Source organism: Neofelis nebulosa, chromosome 8 (assembly GCF_028018385.1).
Source record: "Neofelis nebulosa isolate mNeoNeb1 chromosome 8, mNeoNeb1.pri, whole genome shotgun sequence".
Lineage (NCBI taxonomy): Eukaryota > Metazoa > Chordata > Mammalia > Carnivora > Felidae > Neofelis > Neofelis nebulosa.
Window position 1 is genome coordinate 80,029,366 of NC_080789.1, and position 21,272 is coordinate 80,050,637.

General features: G+C 38.8%; 1 protein-coding gene across 1 annotated transcript in view; it reads left to right on the forward strand.

Annotated features, from left to right (window-relative positions):
* OVCH1 (ovochymase 1) overlaps positions 1–21,272 on the forward strand; it is a gene marked incomplete at its 5' end in the record, with an annotated part of 61,385 nt that overhangs the window by 23,036 nt on the left and 17,077 nt on the right. Inside the window, 7 exons of the mRNA XM_058682240.1 lie at positions 682–756; positions 1,705–1,885; positions 9,311–9,383; positions 10,054–10,249; positions 13,412–13,563; positions 20,553–20,709; positions 21,036–21,137. Coding sequence (XP_058538223.1) covers positions 682–756; positions 1,705–1,885; positions 9,311–9,383; positions 10,054–10,249; positions 13,412–13,563; positions 20,553–20,709; positions 21,036–21,137 — 936 coding nt within the window. The remainder of the gene's footprint in view (positions 1–681; positions 757–1,704; positions 1,886–9,310; positions 9,384–10,053; positions 10,250–13,411; positions 13,564–20,552; positions 20,710–21,035; positions 21,138–21,272) is intronic.

The window sequence follows — 21,272 nt, forward strand, 5'->3', positions numbered from 1 at the left end:
GCTCTGAGCTATCCGCACAGAGCCCAGCAGCGCAGGGCTTGAACTCACAGACCGCGAGATCATGACCTGAACCGAAATCGGACGCTCAACCTACTGAGCCACCCAGGTGCCCCAAAACATGCAGATTTCTGGGGCATCTGGGTGGCTCAGTTGGTTGAGCATCTGACTTCAGCTCAGGTCATGATCTCACAGTTCATAGGTTCCAGCCCCGCATCAGGCTCTGTGCTGACAGCTCAGAGCCTGGAGCCTTCTTCAGGTTCTGTGTCTCCCTCTCTCTCTGCCCCACCCCTGCTCATCTCTGTTTCTCTCTCGAAATTAAATAAACATTAAAAAAATTTTTAACTGCAGATTCCTGTGCCCACTCCTGAAGATTTAGGAAGATTTAGGATCTTGAAAAAAAGACTGAGATTGAGAAGAGATGGTCGTAGATTTTTTGAGAAAATCAAGAGAGTAATTTAATGAAGCCAAAGAAGGAAGAAATGCTTAAAAGGGTCAGATACACTAGGAATTTAAGAAAAATATAACCAATCACATCTATGGGATCTGGCATTTAGCACTGGAAAGATTGTAGTAGTGAAATCAACATTAGAGTGGTTTTATGATTGACCAGGATAAGCAAGCAGGGTCAGCTAGTGTAGATGACTTTAAATATTTTCAATTAAAAAAATGTTTTCTCTGTAGACTCTTCAAACCAAGTTGGATCAACATCACCTCCCCAAACCAATCTTGTATCTTCTGCAAAACTTATTCCATATGGTGAGTTGATGGTCATGTAGTTACTACCTGTTTAATCTTTCTTCTTTGGAAAGCCTCATTTTACCTTTATATAACTCTACAATGAAGAAGAATGAGTTTTACATTTAGGTCCATGAAACTTCCAGAATTTTGTTTGGGTTTGCATATACACTTATAAATAGAGGGAAGAAGAAATAAGCTTTATGATTAGAAGAAAAGGGTGCAGAGAGTAATTCTTTGTCCTCATTTGCACCTGTGCAAACTTGATATTTAAAATATCTTCCTAGAATCCATATTTAATACATGATTATGCATTTTGAGGCAAAGGGAGAAAACAAAGTTTTTTGTTTTGTTTCATTTTAGCACACACTGACAACTTTTAACTTACTTGTAATCTGAAGTATCTGGTCAAAAATTATGATCTTTCATTGTTCTATATGCATGTATGCAATATGGCCTAGATGGGCTATAATAGAAAGTTGTACAGGGAGCTGTAATAGGAGAAAATGCCACGAGAGAGAGAAGAAACAAGGATATGTATGAATAACTTTATGTGCTCTGTTAACAACAACAACAACAACAACAACAACAACAACAACAAAAATAACCCATCCCAGTACAATGTAAGTTCCATGACAGCCAAGACTTTTGTCTATTCTATTCACTGATAGATCAGCGACACCTAAAACATCACTATCGAGAACATTGCCTGTCAGTACCAACCACTAAAATTATTGAATGAATGAGTAAATAATACTCTGTAGGCCAGTAACTAAAAACCTAATTGCTTAGCAGAGTTACCAAGGCAAGCTTTTAAAATCAGATTCCTCAGAGGTGGATGTTAGGGAGTTGATATCTCTATAAAGCTCATCTGATATTTGGAAATTACTACCGTCAGCTATTGGAGGAGGTGTATGTTCTTTCTTATTTCAGTTGGATAGGTCATTAATTTCATCCTCTCTGCTATAGGTATCTGTGGCATCCCTCCATTTAGTCTCCAATGGCTTTCCAGAAGAACTGTAGTGGTGGAGGAAGCCTGTCCCCACTGTTGGCCATGGCAGGTGGGTGTGAGGTTTCAAGGCAGTCACCAGTGTGGAGGTGCCATCCTCGACCCAACCTGGATTCTCACTGCAGCCCATTGTGTGCAATCGTGAGTGAAACTGATGATATTTTAATAACGTACTTAGCATGTATTTATGGCCATGCCTAGGGTAGAAGTATAATTATCTAATAAAGTCATCCAGACTAATTCTAAAGCAGGAATCTTTCAACGACTTTCTATACAGCCGTTTCCTCTACTTAAACAATGTCAGTGAGGAAAATGTTGATCAAATCTTGAAATTGCTCATCTCATTTATGGCAATCTCTGATTATTATGTTGAGCACACGTCTGTTTCTCTTTAGCAGAAACCTATTGGTCTAAATTTACTGGAGCTCTGGAAAACAAAAACTTAGTCTGCTTCTTCTTTCACATAACAGTGTTCCCTATACTTGAAGATCTCTCTCACATTGCCCCTTAATTTCATCTTTAAGCTAGGGCTTATCGTTCTGTTGTTTGTCAGTAATTCCAGATACCTTGACATGTGGTACAACTTCCTCTGGATTGATTTAGTGTTGTTTTTCTTAAAATATGGTCCAAATAGTGGAGGGCACAGTAGGATAATCTACCGCGTTGGTCACTGGACTACCAATGGACTAAAATTTTGCTTAACACTTTCAGGGTTTTTAAATTGTGAATTATGCCATGATATGAAAAACTGCACATGACACATATGTGGTCTAAAGAATAGTAAATGTACATATGTGTCCTTGCCACCCAGTTTAGGAAGACTCTTTACACTTCTTAAGCCCCCCAGGACCCCTGCCAAGAGGAAGACACTATGCTAAATTTTGTATTTATGATACTGATGGGTTTTTTTTAATTTTAACATTTGTGAATCCCTAAAACTAGTACATTGTTTGGTTTTTCTTGGTTTTGATAATGTAAAAGAATTGTAGTTTCTATTTTACTGTGCATTGCTCTTATCTTAATGGTATATAGATAAGCTAGGTGCCTTTGTATAACTGTAATTAATTCATTTTCCTTCCAAACTAAAGTCACTTGTTGGTGACTTCTAGACATGGGTAGTTTTTTTTTTTAATTTTTAATTTTTTTTAATATATGACATTTATTGTCAAATTGGTTTCCATACAACACCCAGTGCTCATCCCAAAAGGTGCCCTCCTCAATACCCATCACCCACCCTCCTCTCCCTCCCACCCCCCATCAACCCTCAGTTTGTTCTCAGTTTTTAACAGTCTCTTATGCTTTGGCTCTCTCCCATTCTAACCCCCTTTTTTTGTTTTCCTTCCCGTCCCCCATGGGTTTCTGTTAAGTTTCTCAGGATCCACATAAGAGTGAAACCATATGGTATCTGTCTTTCTCTGTATGGCTTATTTCACTTAGCATCACACTCTCCAGTTCCATCCACGTTGCTACAAAAGGCCGTATTTCATTTTTTCTCATTGCCACGTAGTATTCCATTGTGTATATAAACCACAATTTCTTTATCCATTCATCAGTTGATGGACATTTAGGCTCTTTCCATAATTTGGCTACTGTTGAGAGTGCTGCTGTAAACATTGGGGTACAAGTGCCTCTATGCATCAGAACTCCTGTATCCCTTGGATAAAGTCCTAGCAGTGCTATTGCCAGGTCATAGGGTAAGTCTATTTTTAATTTTCTGAGGAACCTCCACACTGCTTTCCAGAGCGGCTGCACCAATTTGCATTCCCACCAACAGTGCAAGAGGGTTCCCGTTTGTCCACATCCTCTCCAGCATCTATAGTCTCCTGATTTGTTCATTTTGGCCACTCTGACTGGCGTGAGGTGATATCTGAGTGTGGTTTTGATTTGTATTTCCCTGATGAGGAGCGACGTTGAACATCTTTTCATGTGCCTGTTGGCCATCCGGATGTCTTCTTTAGAGAAGTGTCTATTCATGTTTTCTGCCCATTTCTTCACTGGGTTATTTGTTTTTCGGGTGTGGAGTTTGGTGAGCTCTTTATAGATTTTGGATACTAGCCCTTTGTCCGATATGTCATTTGCAAATATCTTTTCCCATTCTGTTGGTTGCCTTTTAGTTTTGTTGGTTGTTTCCTTTGCTGTGCAGAAGCTTTTTATATTCATGAGGTCCTAGTAATTCACTTTTGCTTTTAATTCCCTTGCCTTTGGGGATGCGTCGAGTAAGAGATTGCTACGGCTGAGGTCAGAGAGGTCTTTTCCTGCTTTCTCCTCTAAGGTTTTGATGGTTTCCTGCCTCACATTCAGGTCCTTTATCCATTTTGAGTTTATTTTTGTGAATGGTGTGAGAAAGTGGTCTAGTTTCAACCTTCTGCATGTTGCTGTCCAGTTCTCCCAGCACCATTTGTTAAAGAGACTGTCTTTTTTCCAGTGGATGTTCTTTCCTGCTTTGTCAAAGATGAGTTGGCCATACGTTTGTGGGTCTAGTTCTGGGGTTTCTATTCTATTCCATTGGTCTATGTGTCTGTTTTTGTGCCATTAATTTTTAATTTTTTATTTAAATTCCTCAGATGGGTGACTCAGTAGGTTGAGCATCTGACTCTTGATTTCAGCTCAGGTCATGATCTCATGGTTCATGGGTTCAAGCCCTGCATCAGGCCCTGTGCTGACAGTGCAAGAGCCTGCTTGGTATTCTCTCTCTCTCTCTCTCTCTCTCTCTCTCTCTCTCTCTCTTTCTGCCCCTCTCCCTGCTCATGCACTTTTTCTCTTTCTCTCAAAATAAATAAACTTAAAAAAAAAAAAAACCCTCTCATGATTCCAATGTACAGCCATGATGAAGAACAACTTCCTATCTGTCTATCTGACCCAAACTTGACCCTGCTTGCTCATAATGGGCCAGCCCCATTCCTCAAACATGCTGCATTTCCTCTGTCTCAAGGTGTTTGTGGTTGCAATTCCCTTTGCCATTCAGGATACCACATTACATTTAGTCGGCATGTCACGTAAGGCTACTCTTGGCTCTAAGTATCACAGACTTTCCTGGTTTTTGATGACCTTCCCAGTTTGGGGGAGTACTCATCTGTTATTTTGTAGAAGGTCCCTCAATTTGAATTTATCTGCTATTTCCTCATGGTTTTACTGGGATTATGGTTTTGGAAGAGGAAAACTACAGAAGTCATATGCCACTTGAGGCATTGGGTATTAAGCTTCACCTCCTGAGTGGAAAGTGTCTACATAAATTGTTTGAAATTTTTCTGTATGGGAGATATATCTATTCTTCCTGATTTATTTGTTAAACAATGTATTTCTATCGGTATGGATTCAGGGATATTTATTTGAAAATACTACAGGGTCATCTGGACGGCTCAGTTGGTTAAGCGTCCGACTTCAGCTCAGGTCATGATCTCTCCATTTGTGAGTGCCCCACATCGGGCTCTATGCTGAAAGCTTGGAGCCTGGAGCCTGCTTCAGATTCTGTGTCTGCCTCTCTCTCTACCCCTCCCCCCCTTCTCATGCTCTCTCTAAAAAAATATAACATTAAAATACTACATATCTATTTTTTGCTCAAATTGTTCCAGCTTTGACCAGTGTCAGCTCTTTCAGGGTCACCTCTTATCTTTTTGACATGCCCCTATCCATTTGTGACACTACAAAATGCTCCAGGTTTATCTGATGTATTCCCTCCTCAGTCCTAGAACCAGTCATTTCTCCAGTGAGCCCTGGTCTACTTTGTGGGAGAATGGTATGAGAAATCAAGGTCTAAGTGGTGCGTGTACTAGTTGCTACTAGGGTGTTACTGCACTAGGTCCTCTCAACTGACAGAGCTAGGAAATATAGCTATGGTTACTAACCCATTCTGTAAATATAGCTATCTTTCTGTATCTATATTAAGCTAAACATGACTTCATGTGGATGTTTCCAACTCAGTCCAATACCATTCATTCTAGGCTTTCCCTCCCTTGGAAATGCCCATTTTAAGTAATTCTATCAGAATTCATTTTTATGTATCATGGAAAAGAAGCCTCAATAGTATCTGATTAATTAGTAACAATTAATGTATTAGAAAAGACAAATATTAGTATTGAAGCTCAAGGCACAGACGACGTTTTGGCAGATTCCCTTGTCAACTAGTGTAGTCTGTTCTGGGAATTTATGTGATTAACCAGACACCTTGCAGCAAGATACAGACCATAGCAAGACCATTCTTCAGAAAGGGGATATTCAAATTGATGAGTCATTTGAGATTAATAAACACAGTCAGCTGTAAATGTTTGTGAACCACTAAAGTTGACCACAAAAGGAATTTGTATGCAATTTCATTGGTGATTTCTTGATTTCTTAAAAAAAAAAAAAAAAAAAAGGATTTTTATAATAGTAATGCTTGTGGATAAAGGCATTCAAAGAAAGTTATCAAGTAAAATCTAAATACTCTTTCCATTTCATGAATCCATTCCTCCTCTTTAGAAGTGATCAATACTAACAATGTTTTAATTATCTGATTTCCCACTAATATTTATTTTTTTAATCTGATTTTTTTTTTAATTTACATCCAAATTAGTTAGCATATAGTGCAACAATGATTTCAGGAGTAGATTCCTTAATGCCCCTTACCCATTTAGCTCATCCCCCACTCCGACACCCCTTCCAGTAACCCTCTGTTTGTTCTCCATATTTATGAGTCTCTTATGCTTTGTCCCCCTCCCTGTTTTTATATTATTTTTGTTTCTCTTCCCTTATGTTCATCTGTTTTGTCTCCTAAAGTCCTTATATGAGTGTAGTCATATGATATTTGTCTTTCTCTAATTTCACTTAGCATAATACCCTCCAGTTCCATCCATGTAGTTGCAAATGGCAAGATTTCATTCTTTTTGATGGTTGAGTAATACTCCATTGTATTTATATACCACCTCTTCTTTATCCATTCATCCATCGATGGACATTCGGGGTCTTTCCATACTTTCGATAGTGCTGCTATAAACATGTCGATATAAACATTTCGATAGTGCTGCTATAAACATGAGGGTGCATGTGTCTCTACGAAACAGCACACCTGTATCCCTTGGATAAATACCTAGTAGTGCAATTGCTGGGCCATAGGGTAGTTATAGTTTTAATTTTTTGAGGAACCTCCATACTGTTTTCCAGAGTGGCTGCACCAGCTTGCATTCCCATGATTTCCCACTAATATTTAAGCACACAGTCTATTTTATAGTATTTGTATATACCATATATATTATTTTTTGCACAAAATCTGTATCATTATATGTATAATGATACAGAAAATGTCTGTGTGCCTCATTTTTTCTTTTACTCTTCATAGTTGCCTGACTTATTTCGCCAGAGAAATGTCTTTTTGAAGTTATTCCTTGGAGTATATGGCTCTTTACACCAGAAGTGTTTGATAGGCCAGAGTAACAAAATTGGTATGTTCCACTCATACTCTGCCTTTGTGGGAACTCTGCAGTGGATTCCTTCATGGACTTGTTTCTCCCGGATCATCTTCATTGACTTGGTAGACACCCAGGGCTCCATCCTCTGTTGAAGAGGGCTTCCACATATCCAAATCCATTGATAAGGGAAGTTTGCCATGTGGGATAAGCCAGCTGGGGAGATCTGCAAAGTGTGGGAGCTGAAGTAGACATCATTTTTGCTGAAGGGCACTAGGTGCCAGCCTATTTCACAGTGTTGGGTAGCACTCCAAAGACATTAAGGATAACAGCAACGTTGGACCACCTCCCATGGCTTCGCTGGCACTGGTTGCTCTTAATATTAGTTTATTAGTTCTCAAACTTTAGCATAAACCAGAATCACCTGGAGGGTTGCTGAATCTATAAGTCTGGTGTGGGGCCTCAACATTTGTGTTTGTAAGAAGTTCCCAGGTAATGTTCCACAGTTAGGGAAAACTGGTATTTTTCTTTTGCTGACTTCACACTGGTCTTTGTGCTCATTTGAGAGTTTTCCTGTAGGGAACTAAATTCACTTTGCAATTCTACATTGGAATCTTTCAGTCTTAAAGACTAAATTTTTCTTAAAGACCTAAATTTTTTAAGTTTCAGCCACTGTTTTTTCTGTAATTCAGCAGTAATTATTTCTTCTCCCAAAGCAGTAGTGGCATATGTCCCATTGTTGGATTGGGGATAAGACCCTAAGGATATAAGAAATGAAATTTGTGTGCAAGGGGGGAGATAGGATGGAGAAATCCATCAGTTGCTACTTAGAGCTATTATCCTACTGTTGGAAAAACTCAGACTCTGTTCCCTCATAACATGTATGTTGTTCTGTCATAACAATTTTTTTACACAGTTTTCTACCAAATTAAAGGAAATTTGGTGACTGCACATAAAACTTCACTAGAAGTTGTGCTCTACATTATCAACTATACCATGATTTTTATAATTTCATTCCTTTGTGCACGCTATCCTCTATCTAAAGAAGTAGAGTGGCTTTAGAAAATAAGTCTCTTTACTATCAAGTAATAATTTAGAGGGTGACTTTGAAAATAAAGTTTAATCCTTCACTTAGAGTGCGTGGCAGATAATAACACTGATAATGGCTACCATTATGGAGTCATTACCATCTGCAAGGTATTTGCCAAGCACTTTACCTGAGTAGGCTCCTTTAATAAGTCATATTGAAACACATGAATAAGTCAGACTCATCATGCAAGGAATTGAAATGAACATGGTTAAGACTAGACAGAAGATGCCCATGTATATGAAGAAACTTTTCCTTTAAATAAAGCGTATTGAAAAAATAATTTCAATAACCTTGCTTTTCCTAAGGAAAAAAGTAAAATTTGGAAAATTAAAGAATCTCCAAGCTGAAGTGATATTTGTGACAATCGAGGGACTCTTTCCTCACATATTTCTTCAGCTGAAAATCTTGATGTGGCAGATTAATGGATATTGATTTAAAATTTTTTAAAACATCCTTTTGTCAAGTTTATAGTTACAGGAATTTTCACAAAGTGAGCACCCACGTGACTAGTACCCACATCATAAGACAAAATATTGCCAACACCCAGCAGCTCCCTATGTTTCTTCCAATCATCATCTCCCCAAAATAATCCCATAGGTGCCATAGGTGAGTTTTACCTGTTTTGTGAACTGATAAATTTTTTAACCTCTGTTCCATTAATTCTGGTGATTTGCTAAAAGAAAACAATTTGAGATGTATTCCTGTAAGATAATGTTTGGCTACTTTTAACAGTAAAACATAGGCCAGAAGCTACCTCATTATGTATTCTTAATATCACTGTGAAATGAAAGTAAGCTATAGTTTTTCTTTTTAACTTTTCAACTTAAAAATAATGTTTGATGATATTTGGTAGGGGCTCCAAGGTCATTTTATTGCCAAAATAAAGGGGCAGGATGCATCATTAAGAACTCTACAGGTAGATCAGGAGGTGTGGTGTACCTTCCCAGGCAGGAGATCACACAAAGGCACCAGACAGGGGAATAGTGGCATTTGGCTGAGCTAAACACAGTGCGTGTTGGTAGAGCCCCATGGGGTTAGATCAAATGGTAAAAAAAAATGACTCCTCATGTCAAATTTTTCTTGTTCTTTCTCCAGGAAAAATAATCCACTCTTCTGGACCATTGTTGCTGGGGACCATGACAGAACCCTGAAGGAATCAACTGAGCAGGTGAGAAATGTTTTGAAGGGTCATTCTGCCTTTATCCTAAGTGTTATCACATGCTGGGGAATACCTTTAGCTAAAATATGTAATTAGGTATCCATCTCCTAGTGTCCCTATACAGTTACCAGATGTATCAACATTTAAAGATACGATCTGTGGAGCCCCTGGGTGGCTCAGTTGGTTAAGCCTCCAACTTCAGTTCAGGTCATGATCTCACGGTTTGTGAGTTGGAGTCCCGTGTCGGGCTCTGTGCTGACAGCTCAGACCCTGGAGCCCACTTTGGATTCTGTGTCTTCCTTTCCCTCTGCTCCTCCCCTGCTCATGCTGTCTCTCTCCTTCAAAAATAAACATTCAAAAACTTTTTTTTCAATAAAAAAAAATATAAAATCTGAGCTCACAATTACATCAGAGAATTAAGTGAGGCAGGTCAGGAAGTGTAAATTCAAGTGTGTGTACAAGGTCCACATAGCCTGCTTTCTCCAGGACTGTCCTCAGAAAGTTCATGGCCTCCTGCAAATTACAAACACAGATTGCCCTTTTCAATTCAGTACAGAGCCACCTTCATTGCTGATGCATGGCAATACAGAGATTGAAGGTTTATTTTGGACTATTATGCAAAGAAGTAGTTTGACTCATTGACTTTATCTTGTAATTCGCTTGCTCACCACTGATACAGGTGAGAAGGGCCAAGTACGTTGTGGTGCATGAAGACTTTGATAGCCGGAGCTTCGACTCTGACATCGCCCTAATACAACTGAGCTCTCCTCTGGCGTTCAACTCTGTCGTGAGGCCGGTGTTTCTCCCAGAAAGCACGGAGCCACTCTTTTCCTCTGAGATCTGTGCTGTGACTGGATGGGGAAGCATTAGTGAAGGTGAACATTTTACTTTTGCATAAACATTATTGCCAGTTGCTAATTTAAAAAACTTGGCATGGAAATGATACCAAGCAATACCTGCTTTAGCCTTTCTTCTCTCTGAAAGATAGAACCCATGTTTTATTTAGTCATAGGTGATTAGAGAATGAACTTTTATAGTTTTCCTTCAGGGTGACTTATTATAGGGACGTTAGATCTGTAAAGAGCCAGATAATACGTTTCTTCATCTTTGCAAGCCATATGTTCCATGTCCCAGTTATCCAACTCTGCCATTGTAGTGCAAAGCAGCCATAGACATACACATCTAACAGAATGGATGTGGTCGTGTTCCAGTAGAAGTTTATTTATGAAATTTAAATAAAAAATTTTTAATGTTTATTTATTTTTGAAGGAGAGAGACAGAGTGTGAGCAGGGAGAGGCAGAGAGAGAGGGAGACCCAGAATCTGAAGCAGGCTTCAGGCTCTGAGCTGTCAGCACAGAGCCCGAAGCAGGGCTTGAACCCACAAACCGCAAGATCATGACCTGAGCTGAAGTCAGATGCTCAACCGACTGAGCTACCCAGGCGCCCCTGAAATTTAAATTTCATATAATACTCATGTGTCATGAAATATTACTCTGGGGCTTTTTAGAAGCCATTTCAAAGTGTACACGTCATTACTAGGAGGTCTGGGGATGGGGCTGGCACAGAACTGGTCTGCTGGCTGTGGTTTGCTGACTGCTGGTCTAGATCGTAGAGTTCTTAAAGCCACAGCAAAATACTGGCAGATCTGAATGTGTTGATGTTTGCGTTTTGCCTCTTTCCACTGTAGAAGATGGTTTCCTTGTGTTTGTGTGTCATTTATTTGGGATCTGCTTGTCTGCAAGCATAGCTTTACTGTGCCACCTGCAGCCACTCTGCATGTTCCTCAAACCTGCCCAACCACCAGATGAGAAGGTTTTATCCTCCCCGTGTTGTAAATGAGGATATTATAGCTCAAGAGATTTAAGTCACTTGCTAAGATCCCATAACTAGTACTTATCAAAGCTAGGATTTAAAATCAGCGTGGTTCAGCTGATACTGTTTGGTGCTTTTTCTTTTTCCTTCCTTCCTTCCTTCCTTCCTTCCTTCCTTCCTTCCTTCCTTCCTTCCTTCCTTCCTTCCATTTAGAATAAAGTCTGAACTGCTAGCCTGACTTGGAAAACTCTGTAATTTGGCCTCCACTTACCTCTCCAACTTCCTTTCCTCCCTGTGTCCGCTTCAGGCATTGTGGCCTTCTTTCTTCCTCTTCAACACAAGACCTGTTCTGCTTTCTGAAGCTTGGAACACTCTTGCTTCAGTCTTCTCCCAGCTGCCTCCTCATCGTTCTGCTCGCAGCGCAGAACGGCACACCCTCCTCCGATCACTTTACTGCCTCAGGACTGCCCTTCCGTCACATTTGCACCACCCAGTTTTATCATTTCATCACACACGATTGTACTTTGACGTTAGTGTATGTAATCATTCTCCACATCTCCTCCGTTAGAGTGGAAGCCTCGTGGCGGCAGGTGCCTAATTCTGCACTCTCCTCCAGGGCTACAGATGCACCTAGCATAGACTAAATGCTCAGTAAATTTTTTTTTGACTGACTGGCTTCCAAGACCTTGAGTAAATGTGCCCATTCTCTGACACCTTCAACCGTCACCACCTCCGTGACCACCAGTCAAGTGAAAGGTGCTTACTTACAGTCTTAGGAAAGGCGAATTCATTCTTTCAATCTGAGAGAAAATGAGTTCTTAATTTTAAGAAATGGTAAAGACCAGTGGCAGGAATGGTCTCTAAAAAGAGGATTTCAAAAATCATTAAATTTATTTATGTATTAGATTGATACATTAAAAAGTACGAGCTTTAGAGTCCAACCTAGGCTTAAGTGCTAGTTTTGCCCCACATGTGCTGTGAGATCAGATTTTCAAAACTCTTGTGTTTTTTTCATGTGTGAGGTCAACGTGATCATATATGTGAACAACCCACCTCACAATGTTGTATTATTGGGTTGGAGTAATATTAAGTTACTGTACAAATATAAGGTACTTGCTAATACTAAGCTTTTTTAAAATTAGCCATGAATCCAAAGTGATAGAATAAGTCATGCAGAATACATGTTAATACAGTCCTGCCTGAGGGTCAGTTATGAGAAGTATTGTAGTGTTCATTGTTAGCCTTGTAGCCTTCATTTTAGTCCTTTATAAAATTTTTTTAATGTTTATTTTTGAGAGAGAGACAGACACAGAGCATGAGCAGGGGAGGAACAGAGAAAGAGAGAGAGAGAGAGAGAGACAGAATCCAAAGCAGGCTCCAGGCTCTGAGCTGTCAGCACAGAGCCCGACGCAGGACTCAAACCCACGAACTGTGATATCATGACCTGAGCTGAAGTCGGATGCTTAACCGACTGAATCACGCAAGCACCACCATTTTTATTCCTTTCAAATTGGAGTTGAGATTAGTCTCAGTGACAATAGAGGAAAAGGGGATATGATTTGGTTTATATTAGGAAGTCTTATAAATATGTTCTCACATTTATAATATATTTTTATCTGTAAATATACCATTTAAAATATATAATCATATACATCCTATACAACACAAATTCATATCTTGCTGAATTTTTCTTTCTGAATTTTTGTGTAACAATGTTTGAAACACTAACCTTTAAATAAAAAATAAACTAGAAAAAAAATGTTTCTGGTTTTGTTCTTTCGATAATGTATTCCTTTACCAATATGCCACATTTGGGAAATGAAGACACCCTATGTGAGACACATTTTTTTAAAAAATTTTTTTTTCAACGTTTTTTACTTATTTTTGAGATAGAGAGAGAGACAGAGCATGAATGGGGGAGGGGCAGAGAGAGAGGGAGACACAGAATCGGAAACAGGCTCCAGGCTCCGAGCCATGAGCCCAGAGCCCGACGCGGGGCTCGAACTCACGGACCGCGAGATCGTGACCTGGCTGAAGTCGGACGCTTAACCGACTGCGCCACCCAGGCGCCCAACACATTTTTTTATTAACATCAGCTCAGGCCAAACTGAGTGATTGCAATTACATTACTGCAAAGGAAGTCTGAAATTAAATATGTCTTTTTAACATAATGTGTTGTTTACTTCATTAAGAAGCTGTATTTCTGAATCTGTTTCTTAAGCAGGTGGCGGCCTCGCAAGGCGCTTGCAGCAGTTGCAGGTGCTTGTGTTAGAAAGAGAGCTCTGTGGACACGCTTACCGCTCTCACCCAGGAGGGATCACAGAGAGGATGATCTGTGCTGGCTTTGCAACCTCTGGAGGGAAGGATTCCTGTCAGGTGAGATGACTCTGATTTTGCAGAGGAAGATCCAGGTTCATCTGATGGAGACTCTCCTTAGGAGACATGCTCAGAACCACAGGTAACCATTACAGCCTGTGCCTGATAGCATCACACCACACCCTTCCAGGAACGCCAGTAGGACAATGGGAAGAGGGAGTTCCTGACTCCACACTTGCTGAGATGGAGAGAGGGCCAGAAAGCAGGTGGGGACCGAGGAGCCCATGAGAACACAGGGGACAGCAGCACTGCTAACTGGCCTGCAAGAAGGAAGATGTGCTCAGAGAGATGTAAGGCTGTGGGAAAAGAGGAACAAGCAGAGAAGGGTTCTAAGTCAGTGTATCCTACTTATGAGTTAAGGTTTTTAGTTTTTTAATTTATTTTATTTTTTAAACCTTTTTTTTCTTCAATGTTTTTATTTATTTTGGAGAGGGAGAGAGGGAGAGCATGCACAGGGGAGAGGCAGAAGGAGGGGGACACGAGGTCAAGCAGGCTTCAAGTGCTGTCAGCGCAGAGCCTGATGTGGAGCTCAAACTCATGAATCCTGAAATGATGATCTGAGCGAAAGTTGGATGCTTAACCAACTGAGCCACCCAGGTGCCCTGTTTTTTTACTGTTTTGAATTAATATTAATATCTCCTATGTACTCACTCTTAATTTTCAGATTAAAATAAAATAATCATGAAGAAAATGAGAAACTTTGAAAAAGTGTTATTCATACGTAGTGGAAAACAAATCACAAAACAATAGTTTAATTTCAGTGATATTTAGAGGCAAAAGCAGTGCAGATATATATTAATATGTCAGTTGCACAAGCATGCTATTGGCAAGTTCAAATCAGCTAAGAGGAAGACAGAATGTAGACAAATGGACTGTAAAACACCAGCTTTAATACCCAAGAAGCCAACTGAGGAATGTGACTTTAGATATACAACCAAAAAGGATTTCTAATGGTCTGTAGCCCACCTTCAGTATTCAGTCTGGATTTGAGGCAACCAACTGATGGGAAAGTTGGGGGTCTACAGGGAAGATCTACTTCTCCAGGTCTGTCATTTCATACTGGTCTAGAGTACAGAGGGAAGAGAGGATATGTCTCTAGTCTGTGCTGCTTTTTGATAGTCTTTCCCCTTAATCAAGAAACATGAACCAATGGGAGAAAACTGGGTGTTAAGCTAGATGGAAGTCTTTCCATGTGAAAATGTGAGGTGAAAAGGAAGAAAGTTCCCTCTTAACACTGAGTATCAACGGATGGTAGTTAAACACTTTTGTGGTGGCAAGTACTACTTAGATTCTGTTTTCTAAAAAAAACTTTTTTGAGTGTTTTAATTCGCATTCCCCAGAAGCAGACCCTGAGACAAGGATTCAGGTACAATGGTCTGTTTAGGAAGTACAGCTATCCCTGGTCAGAAAGTCTGGAGGGCAGTATAGGGAAGGGAAGGCAGGAAATGGAAGATGTGCTATTAAGTCGGCTCCCACAGTAAGGGGACTGAGCTTGATCCTGCAGCAATGCAAAATCCAGCACATGTGGTCCCATCCGAGGGGTGAGGGAGCCGGACTTGCTCAGAGTCATATCTCCAGGGCTGCTGGGGGAGGCGTCTGTTAATTCCTCAGGACTTTGCACACTTCTGACCTGTCTCATGGATGCAGTGGAGGAGAGGAAGAGCCCTCAGGCACAGGGCCGAGATGGCGACTGGAAAACTTGAGAAATATGGGAAGGGCACTCACAATGTCTGCCAGAGGACAGAAATGCCATGTTATAAAAATCAAATAGAAAAGTACTCTGAATGAATGCATTTATTCTTCCCCTTTGGAGGGATGGTTTTCCTCTGTGCTTCAAATCAAGGAAATCACAAATGGTTTCTTTGTCTCTGTCATGTTTGACAGCATCTGACATTAAGGGAACACCTTATTCTGTATCAAGAGAGCAAAGGAGAACTGGGGAGGGAATTAGGTCCATGTCAGAGGTGACCCAAATATTGTGGCCTCGGTGGGCATGTATTTCAGCTGCATCAAACTGTCACTTTGCATCATGACTGAATTTGCTGCCAATACAAGGGGAGGAAAATAGAGGAGTTGAGATTCTGGCTAATAAGTGGGACCAGTTAAGAACACTGAATTACTAGCAAGATGATTTCAGAAACGTTGATGATATGGACTCAAGCATTTCTATCAGGTAGTTGATTTTTACCCTCCTGTGTGTGCTCAGAGGTAATGGACCTACTAATGTGATTTCTCATCCAGGAAGGTGAGCTAGAATGTTGGACTGCAGAGACACGGAGTTTCGGCAACGCAGTGTAGAATCCTGTGCTTCTCCGCTCCCAACACATCTTAGATAGTTTTTAAAATTTCAAATTCTTGGACCTGCAAAGTCATCTCTGTCCTCACAGAGTGGTGTATGTCCTGTTCCTGCTGATTTTCCAATCTATTTCATACTTCTCTTGCTGACATATTTCAGCCACACTGATTACTTTCTGACCACACAACTTGCCTAACTTGGGGCCTTAGCCCAGATATCAATTCTGCATAAAATGCTATTCTTCCTGGTTTTTGAAAACCCAGCTTCTTCTCATCTTTCATGTATCCACTCAGATGTTATTGAAACTACATGCACGTACACGTGCATGTAAGCATGCACAAATACCTGCCTTTATTCTCTATTCTAAATATTTTCTTTATAGCTGTTATCACCATCTAATTTGTTGATACTCTTTCTTGCTCCGAATGCCTAGTTCACAATAGGCACTGAATATTTTTTTCAAATAAATAGATACCATTTGCTGATTGAATATTTACTGTATGCTAGGCCCTGTGATAGGTATGGGAAATAAAAGATAAATTAGACAGGCTCTGGAATGTTTGTAATTGCCTGAAAAATTATGTATTTGGTATGTATTGGTACTGCATGAATAAGTTATTTAAGGAAAAAACCTGACTTGACACATCAGACCATTTCAAACTCGAAGGGGTCATCAGTATATATAACCTTGTTTCATAAGGAAAAAAATTAGGGCCAGAGAAAATGTTCATTGCTCTACATTATAGGCTAGGGAATCTATCTCCCTATTCCCACTTTAGGATTTCTTCTGTGAGATTCTTCATAGAAAATAAACTGCTATATCAAATATATCATCAACTCAGTTTATTTTATGAGGAGACAAAGGATTTAGTTTGATTCTAAGTACATTTGTGCCAAAAAAAAAAAAAAAAGAGGGGCGCCTGGGTGTCTCAGTCAACTAAGTGGCCAACCTCTACTCAGGTCTTGATCTAATGGTTCGTGAGTTTGAGAACCTCATCAGGCTCTTCACTGACAGTGCTCGCTCTCTCCCCCTCCCCTATTTGTGCATTCTCTCTCTCCCTCAAAATAAATAAGTTTTTTTAAAAAAGAGGGGCTGATTGAAAATTAGACTTTATTAAGAAGAAAATCTGTTTTAAGGCTTTTTTACAGCTTTTTTGAGCTATAATTGACATATAGCATTGTATACGTTCAGATGTGTAACGTGATGATTTGAAGCAGTTGTGTACTGTGAAATGCTTACCGCAGTAGAGTTAGTCAAAACCTCCATTACTTCATATAATTACTATCTTTTTCTTGTGAGAACACTTAAGATCTACTTTCTTAGCAACTTTGAAATATATAGTATTGTTAACCATAGTCACCATGTTGTACATTAGATCCTTGGAATTGTTCATCTTATCACTGGAAGTTTGTACCCTTTGACCAAGATCTCCCCATTTTCCTTACTCCCCTATCCTTGGTAACTATTCATTCTACTCTTGGTTTCTTTGAGTTTAGCTTTTATAGATTCCACATGTAAGTGATATCCTACAGTATTTGTCTTTTGCTGTCTGACTTTTCACTTAGCATAATGTCCTCAAAGACCATACATGTTGTCACAAATGGAAGGATTTCTTTTGTTCTCATGGATGAATAATATTCCATTAAATATATATATATATAATATATATATATTATATATATATATCATATATTTTTTATCCATTCATCCTTTGATAGAAAAATAGGTTGTTTTCATATCTTGGCTAGTGAATAAAACTGCAATAAATGTGGGAGTGCAGATACCTCTTTGATAACCTGTTTTTCTTTCCTTTGGATATATACCCAGAAGTGGATCATATGGTAGTTAATTTTTAATTTTTTGAGTAATGTTTATATTATTTTCCATAGTAATATACCAATTTACATTCCTACCAACAGTGCAAAAGGGTTCTCTTTCTCCACATCCTAGCCAACATTTTTTGCCTTATCTTTTTGGTGATAGCTATTCTAACAAGTGCGAGGTGATATCTCATTGTAGTTTTGATTTGCATTTCCCTGATGATCAGTGGTGCTGGGCATCTTTTCATGTACCTATTGCTCCTCTGTACGTCTTCTTTGGAAAAATGCCTGTTCAGATCCTCTGCCCATTTTTTTTTTAGTTGGCATGGTTTCTGTTATCAATTTGTATGAGTTCTTTATATATTTTAGATATTAACCCTCTATCAGATACATGGTTTGCAAATATTTTTTGCCATCTCATAGGTTGCCTTTTCATTTTTGTTGATTGTTTCTTCTGATGTTTAGAAGCATTTTAGTTTTATGTAGGTCCACTTAATTGATTCTTGCTTTTGCTGCTTGTGCTTTTGGTTTCATATCCCCCCACCCAAAAAAAAATTAAAAATTGTTGCCAAGACCAATATCAAGGACATTTTACCCTATGTTTTCTTCTACAGGTTCTATGATTTGTAGCTTTATGTTTCAGTCTTTAGTCCATTTCAAGTTAATTTTTTGTGAGTGGTGTACAATAGGCTTATTTTTCTGCTTATGGCTGTCCAGTTTTCCCAACATCATTTGTTGAAGAGATTATCCTTTCCTCAGGGAGTATTCTTTGCTCCTTTGGAAAATATTAGTTGACTGGATATGTGAGGGTTTTTCTGGGCTCATGAGTCTATCCCATTTGTCTATGTGTCTGTTTTTATGCCAGTACTATAGTATGCTGACTACTATAGATTTGTAACTTATTTTTGAAATCAGGAAGTGTGATGCCTCCAGCTTTGTTCTTTCTTAGGATTGCTTTGGCTATTTAGGGTCTTTGGTGGACCATATGAATTTTAGGATTATTTTTTCTATTTCTGTGAAAAATGTCATTGAAATTTTGAAATGGACTGTATTGAATCTATAGATGGCTTTGTTTAGTATGGACACAATATTAATTTTTCTAATCGTGAACATGGGAGTATGTTTTCCATTTGTGTCTTTATCAGTTTCTTTGATCAAAGTCTTACAGTCTTCAGTGTAGAGATCTTTGACCTTTTTGGTTACATTTATTCCTAAGTATTTTATTTTGTGATGCTTTTGTATACAGGATTGTTTCCTTTACTGTTTTATTTCTTTTTTTTTTTCAAGTTTTAATTTAAATTCTAGTTACTTTTAACATACAATGGGGTATTGGTTTGAAGTGTAGAATTTAGTGATTCAACACTTACAACACCCTATGCTCATAACAACAATTGTATTCCTTAATCCCCTGTTTATTTCTTTTTCATATGTTATTACTGTGTAGTGACACAACAATTTCTGTATGTTTGCTTTGTGTCCTGAAACTTCACTATATTTATTGATTAGTGCTAACAGCTTTGTTTGTATGCTTTTAGTTCTAACAGTTTTTTGATGGAGTCTTTAGGATTTCCTTAGGCCTTATCATCTGCAAATAAAGACCATGTTACTTCTTCCTTCCTGATTTACTCCTTCCTTCCTTTTATTTATTTTTCTTGCCTGTATGCCCCACCTAGGACTTCCAATACTATATAGAATATGAATGGTGAGAGTAGGCTCCCTTGTTTTGTTTCTGATCTTACAGGAAAAGCTTCCAACCTCTCATTATCAAGTGTGAGGTTAGCTATGGCTTTGTTATATATGACCTTTATTATGTTGAGATATGCTCTATCTATACCTAATTCGTTGAGGGTTTTTAGCATGAAAGGATGTTGCATTTTGTCAAATACATTGTCTGTACTATTGGGATAGTAATATGATTTTAAAACTTTCATTCAATGTGGTGTATCATAGTCATTGATTTGTGTATGTTGAACTATCCTTGCATCACTGGAATAAATCCCATTTGATCATGGGGTATGAGTCTTTTAATATGCTGTGGAATTCAGTTTGCTAGTATTTTATTGAGGACTTTTGCTTTTATGTTCATCAGGGATGTTGACCTTTAGTTTTCTTCTCTTGTAATGTCCTTATCTGGGATTGGTATCAGGGTAATTCTACCGCATGAAATGAGTTTTAGAGTGTTCCCTCCTTTTCAGTTTTTGGGAAGAGTTTGAGGATTGAAGTTAATTGTTCTTTTTTAAAAGTTTATTTATTTTGAGAGAGACAGAGACAGTGCGAGTATGGGAGGGGCAGAGAGTAAGAGAGAATCCCAAGGAGGCTCTGTACTGCAGTACAGAGCTTGACATGAGGCCAGACCTCATGAAACCATGGGATCATGACCTGAGCCAAATACCAAGTCGGACACTTAACCAACTGAGCCACCCAGGCACTCTTGAAGTTAATTCTTCTTTAAATGTTTAGTAGATTCACCACTGAAGTCATCTGGTCCTGAGCTTTACTTTTGTTGGAATGTTTTTGATTAGTGATTCAATCTCCTTGCTCATATTGTTCTATTCTGATTTTTCTAATTCCTCATGATTTGGTCTTCGTAGTTTGTATGTTTGTAGGAATTAATCTACTTGTTCCAGGTTATCCAATTTCTTGGTGTATAGCTATTCATAGTAATTCTTTGTATTTCTGTGGTATCAGTTGTAATATCTCCTCTCTCATTTGTGATTTTAAGTACTCTAAGGTATACAAATTGACAAGGTATTAATATTTTTAAATTAAAGAAATGTGTTAGCAATAAATTATTGGCTATTCCGGTTCCAAAATTGAATGCAGGAACTCTGATTAAAGCAGTTTTCTAGAACACATTTTCTTGGTGTTTCAGGGAGACGCTGGTGGGCCATTAGTATGTCGACATGAAAAAGGTCCCTTTGTCCTGTATGGTATTGTCAGCTGGGGAGCTGGCTGTGCCCAAACAAGGAAACCAGATGTATTTGCCAGGGTGAGTGTCTTCTTGGACTGGATCCAATCCAAAATCAAAGGTAAATATTTTTCAGATATTATGGAAATATTTCCTCTTTCTTTAGAGTGGGTTTGCGAGAAGGACGAGTGTGGTAGAAATCAGTGTAATGAAAGAAAAAAAACCAAAAAGTGGTATTTCATTTATTTCAGTTCTAAAACATGTAAAATGCGCATTAAAATTCTGTATGAATACATTCTCCTTGGGCAGAGTGATAGTAAAAGTGACTTTTCCTGAGGCAGCTTTAATCCTAGGTTTGCATTTCTCTTTTGACAGAAGCTATTTTACCATAGGTATATTTTGTTTCCAGGCTTTCATATTTATTTCTTTTTAACATGTTCTCTCCAGGTACAGGTACTGCTTCACTTCAGATGAATAATGAAAGAAAAACCTTAACAAGACAACAGTTGCCACCACCCACACCTTCAATGGACAATGAGTCTGGACCAGGTGATAGATGTTTATCTTAGCCTGTTATGCAGCTAGTAAGAATTTAGCAAAAAATATTGCATGTCTGGGTTTACTGATTTTCTTTGGAACAGGATAAGCCCTGTGTTTTCATTCTGGATGGTAGTTTAAGCTGAA